Source organism: Aplysia californica, unplaced genomic scaffold (genome assembly GCF_000002075.1).
Source record: "Aplysia californica isolate F4 #8 unplaced genomic scaffold, AplCal3.0 scaffold00108, whole genome shotgun sequence".
NCBI classification, from domain to species: domain Eukaryota; kingdom Metazoa; phylum Mollusca; class Gastropoda; order Aplysiida; family Aplysiidae; genus Aplysia; species Aplysia californica.
The window spans coordinates 1,134,009-1,139,633 of record NW_004797378.1 but is presented as its reverse complement, the minus strand read 5'-3'; the positions used below and the strand labels follow the sequence as shown (position 1 = coordinate 1,139,633).

At 40.6% G+C, this 5,625-nt stretch overlaps 1 protein-coding gene across 1 annotated transcript; it reads right to left on the bottom strand.

Annotated features, from left to right (window-relative positions):
• LOC106011411 (keratin-associated protein 4-1-like) lies at positions 1-4,182 on the bottom strand. Its single transcript, XM_013080971.2, has 3 exons — positions 4,061-4,182; positions 1,783-1,933; positions 1-450 (listed from the first exon to the last, which is right to left on the bottom strand). Exons 1-3 carry the CDS (start codon positions 4,148-4,150, stop codon positions 179-181), a joined length of 513 nt encoding a protein of 170 aa, XP_012936425.1. The 5' UTR covers positions 4,151-4,182; the 3' UTR covers positions 1-178.
• Positions 4,183-5,625: the final 1,443 nt, after the last annotated feature.

Below are 5,625 nucleotides of genomic sequence, written 5' to 3'. Positions count from 1 at the left end.
TCATTTTTACAATAAATTTCTTTATTCAACTGGTCAGTAGATCTTCTAAAGGTTTCTGTTAGACAGGAAATCCTGTCCCATGCAGCCGATGCTTTCATCAGTCATCACTTCCATTTGACTCAGGGGCCTCCTACTGGATTTTCTTGACGACAGTTGGGTTTGTCAGGGCTTTTGCTGTTTAGAGAAGACACACAGTTCCGGCTAGTCCGCCCTTTTGCTTGCACCTATAAGGGGGGCAGCAGTTGTTGACGCCAATCGTACACTTCTCGTTACTTCCCTTACAGTTGGGTTGGCACTCGTACCCCAGGGTGGCTCCTCGCTTCTGCTGACAGGTCAGTTCAGAGCAGCACTCACTCGTTAGGCCAGGAGTACAGGAATCGCCGACGGTTTTACATAGGCCGATCTGTCTGCATCTGTTAACACCCAAAGTGTTTCTCTCGCATACCAAACCTGCCGAGAAGGAAAGGGAAAACTTTACTTTTTGATGGGTGTAGGCCTACCTAGCAAGCGTTGGTTGGGGGGGGGGGGGTGTTATTGCTTGGCCTGTCTCTTCTTTACATCTTGAATGTTCAAATTACCTGGTTATTTTTTTTTGGGGGGGGGGGGGGGGGGTGGGGGTTCGGCTGTCCCCGTGGTTTTATGCACTCGCCAAATTTAGCAAAATTGTTATAATTTTTTTCATAATTTCTGATTATTTTCCTTTATCATTCTTTGTTAAAATTAACAGAATCGCATAATTTCACATTTTTGGGTTGTTATAATTTTTTTCATAATTTCTGATTATTTTCCTTTATCATTCTTTGTTAAAATTAACAGAATCGCATAATTTCACATTTTTGGGCTCAGTTTGTATAATTTCAGAATTTCTTTTGCACAATACGACGGGGACAGGTTGGGAACTGCGCTACGTAAAAACATGTGACATTTTATATCCTTTATTTAAAGCAAAGATTAAAAAAGGATTTCCTTTTGTAGACAATATGGGGGAGAGCGGGTAGGCTTCGGACATTTTTTACATTTGGTTCTGCTGCGTGCTTCAGGCCCCCCCTCCCCCTAAAGACGTTTCACCATTATTGTAAGCCATTTGAGCATCGCCACTTGCGATATCAGCTTCTTGCACCATCAGGTTTTACCGCCAGTGTTCTATCAGATATACCATTAAGATGTCCGAAACCACCCCACTTTGCGGAAGATATCGGATAAACGTGAGGGAAACTTCGGACAAAGAGGGGTGACTTCGGGCAGTGTGTCTCATGTATCAAATATTATTTTTGAGAGGCAAAACTTCGACACTGCATACATCTATACTTTTACCTTTGTTTGAGGTGGAAGATGTATTTCACACTCACTGGAAATCACAGAAAAGACTGATCCAACCATATATATTATTATAAACCAGGCTTGCTTTTATGCCCATCTGAACGTATTGACTCAGAATCTCCCATAATCATTGTAAAACAGAGCTCAGTAATGTCCCTAATAACAAGCACGTTTTACTAAAACTTTTAGCCGAGATAAACGTAGATAGATGAAAAGTATTCTTTTCCACTTTAGTATCTCTTCAATAACCTTACTGCGTTGAAAGTTGAGTTAAACCTGTACAATCACCAACTTCTTTTCATTGGATGGTTCTCAGAATAACCAAACACAATTCCTGAAGTTTCCTCTGTTCTTTTTCATGGAAACGTTACACTGTGCTAAAAGGGCTTAGAACTTAATTAATCAGGCAAACGTCTGTTGAGACAGTGTGATTAGTTACCAGGACAACAATAACCAAGTTACCTGCGCAACATCTGGAGTTGAGGTCTGTGTCGCATGCCTGGTCTTCTGCCCTGCATTGGCCTACTGTATCTCTCAACTGACATGTTGTTCTAGAAGATCCCAGATTCTTTTGCCTGCAGACCAAGTTGTCGCAGCACTGGTTTCTCCCAACCTGAATAGTGAAGGCAACATGTTATTTGTTTGAGTTAGAGGGCAGAACATTATCACAGTGAGTGGTTTAAGGGTGCCACATGTAGGGCGTATTTGTGCACTATCTGTGTGTTGTTGGTCTGTCTATCCTGCTTCTTCTGTGCTGGATTATCGCCTTCTCTTTAACTCAAACAAGCTGTTTGATTGTTGGCTGCTCTGGAAGAGATAAATTCTTGGGAAAGACTCTTTACATGTTTTTTCCTAACCCCATTCAAGTAGGAATTGGGTATTTGCATCTGCTGGGTTTTTTTTATCCGTAACAGTCTTATAATCCTCATGAAGTGGCAAATCGGAAACAAACATGGACAGTCATGGCTTGCCACTTATTTCTCTGCTCTGATGCTCTATAAAAACTAACTCTTTCCTGATCAGTCCCTGTCACCCATCAGTTCGTTTTCCTAAGTTCCTGGAAAGGGCTTTCGTGGCCTAGAGGTTAAGATGTTGGCCTCTCATTTAAAGGTCCCGGGTTTGAATCCGGGTAGCGACCGAAAAATTTTCTTCTCTAAATTTGTCTCCTTTCTAGTCCTTTCTTGCTCTCTAGCAATGTTCTGTTGTCTGCTTTCAATTCCACTTTCTACCCCCACCCCCTCACCTCCTTTGCCCCCTCCTCTGGGCTCCTGTCTCTTTCTGCAGCCTTTCTACTGCTACTCCTTGACTCCTTCTTACAGCTGTCTTTCTGCCACACCCCTGATCTTCTGGTAGGAAAGATCTACACCTAGCCTTCTCGGACAAGGGCGAAAAATCCCGGAGGGCCCGTGTGCAAGTTGCGCACGTTAAAGATCCCTTGGTGGTCTAAAATCGATAAGAGTAGGCTTCGGCCGCCACCCGGGCAAAATTCAAAATTTCCAATCAACTGAAAACATAAGGTGTGTCCCGCGCGCTCAGTTATGCAGTTGCGAGCGCCGTAAAACACTTTACAAAAACAAAAACATAAGTTCCTGGTCTTGCCCGGTATATTTTTGCCTTCAGTGTTTCCAGTTAGAACAAGGTGTTGGAGGCCTTTATTCGAATGTCCAGACACTGTATTTGTCTTTTTCTTATTGTTTTTATTAGTGAGCACCCCTTCATGCTTCCTTCACGCTATCTTATTTGATTTCTTTTCCCTCCAATGGTCTCTTATGCAAACACTCTTTTTTTTCTTTAAGTATTGTGTCTGTCTTTGGTCAGCATTCACAGCTGCACAGCCACAGAGAGGGGTTGGCCACACACTGCCTTTTAAAACTCTTCTTTTGGTCTTCAGTGAGATGATAAAAAACCTATCTTTAGCCATTGCAATTTTTCTGTTTTATTTCCGGGGTACACATAGCATTGAATGTCATGATATACTGTAAAACCTTGACATCTGAAATGTTTTATGTGCTGAATTTTTTCACCTTTGCTTACAAGATTACAAATCGGACTTACAGTTTTAGTTTCTGAGCATTTAAAAATAACCTCTTATTTTATCTTTCCATCCCACAAATATTTCGAAACAATGGAAGGCCCTTTTCTGAATGTGCAATTAAACATATGTTGTCGGCATATCTGAAGGTTGTTGGGCGGCGCCACTGACATTAAAGATTGGTTCCATGTTTTAGAAGGAAAAGAGTCAGTTTTGTAATTCAAAGGGCCTCGCAGTTTCAGAGAACTTAATTTTTTAGAATAGTTTATGGTTGAACATGAAATCTGGGCTTTCTTTTTTTGTCCCTTTAACGTTCCTGTCCTGATTCCTCAAAACCTGTTATTGAAATACTGATGTCTAGATGGTTTGTTATACCCATGTGCCTAGCAATTTCATTACATGAATGCAGATTTCAGCAAAATGAAGCGAGGTGAATCATACAAAGCATTTGTAATCGGAGAACGTTGTCACCCCCCCCCCAGACCAGTTAGAACTGGCACTTGTCTGTTCTTTTTCCCCCCCCCCCCTCTCCCATAAATTTTTAAAAATAATTTAAGAAAAAATTGCAACAAATTGGGCCTGAATAAACTTTCAAGACCCTTAGCTAAAATATTAGATATCTTTATGGTGGTAAAATCATTAGGTTTAGCTTGCTGTAATGAACAAAGAGTACAATGTTGTTCCATTTTTTTCTATGTGTAAGTTTACCTGACATTCCCTGTTCCTTCGCCTACATATCTGTTGGTGACTAAAGCCTATCATCATGATGAGGGTCAGTGTAGAGAGTAGGACCTTCATAATGTATCTTGAGCGGTGTTGACTGTGTGCTGGTTCGAAAACACGAGTAATAATTGGGGCGTTAACAGCTGTCAGTTTATATTTATACAGGTTGGATAGCTCATCTATGTATAATTACCATGATTAAAATGTGCATGTTTGCAGATTCCTGCCGTTTCGTTTCCCGTGTATCAAAGGAAAAGAGGCAACATAATATAGACTGATATCTGTATAATTTGATTTTTGGTGATAATGAAAATGGATGTACAACACTGAAATGGGTTTGCAGGCCCTGACTTCGTGAGGGAGAACAGCTTGCTAATGGAGAGATATGTGTATCAACAAGCAAAATCTGTGTGACCTTGTTTATCTCTGATCACCAATAGCCACGTTATGTGACCCCAGAGTTCTCACTGAAATTACTTTGTCGTCGCACATGGATGGCCTGAGTTTAGTTCCTGAATTTGTAGTATAAAGTATCTCGGTCTTTCTGCTGGGATGTTGTATTGCTCTCAGCTTGGGTTGGCTCCGTGAGTTTCTGGATGATCTGAATTGTGTTGATGGGGACATAAAGTATGTACATTTTAAAAATATATTCTTGAATAGAAGTTCTATGCAATCTTTGTTCCTGCTCTTTTTGTGTGTATGATATGTTGCTTCCTAAAAGTAATATAGAAAGACTAAAAGACAATGGATCTCACCACGTGCATGTTTTGATGACTTTTATTTATGTATTTTGGGGGGCAAGATTTGCAGGAATTTCAGGGCACTTATGACCACAATGATGCGAGGGCCATGAAAATTGGACAGAAGGACGTGGTGCAGGCAACGAATCTTTATGTACTTGTCATGTCTTCTTTTTTACAGGCGTACTATTTAACATATTGATTTGTTGAAGTTGTAGTGTATTTCTTTATATTTCTTAGTTGTGTCATGGGTGTGTCTTAAGCTCAGTTGATTTCATGCTGGGCTATGGTGCGCATGAGCCCTGTTAGAATCCCTAGTGGGGCATTCTTGTACTTGTTCTGTTTGAGGAGATTTCGAGGCTGTCCACCTGTCTCGGTTCTACAGGAGATGGATGTTGAATAAGGGGGTCATACCACTTAAACTTACATAACCCTAGAAATTGAGAGGTGCATTTAAACTCTACACTGTGGTTGTGTCTCTTGATGCTTATCTTTTTTCAGTAGATGTTTGGAGAATGCTACTGTAAGGTCTACTGCTGTTTGTTGTTTCTATCTGTCTGTTTTGCCTTTTCCCCGAGCTAAAGGATCTTTGTCGGGTGGATAGTGGATGCACTTCTATTTATTCAAATTAAACCAACCCTTGCTCGCCTTGACTAACAGACTCAAAAAGCTAAATATAGTAAAAGGTTTTCATGATGCAAGATATTTGTCAGAATGGTATGAAATTAATTATTTTAACAATATTTTCTATATTATTGTTTACCAGCGGTATGGTAGTAAGTCTGTACCCGTCAAAACCTCACTGAATCT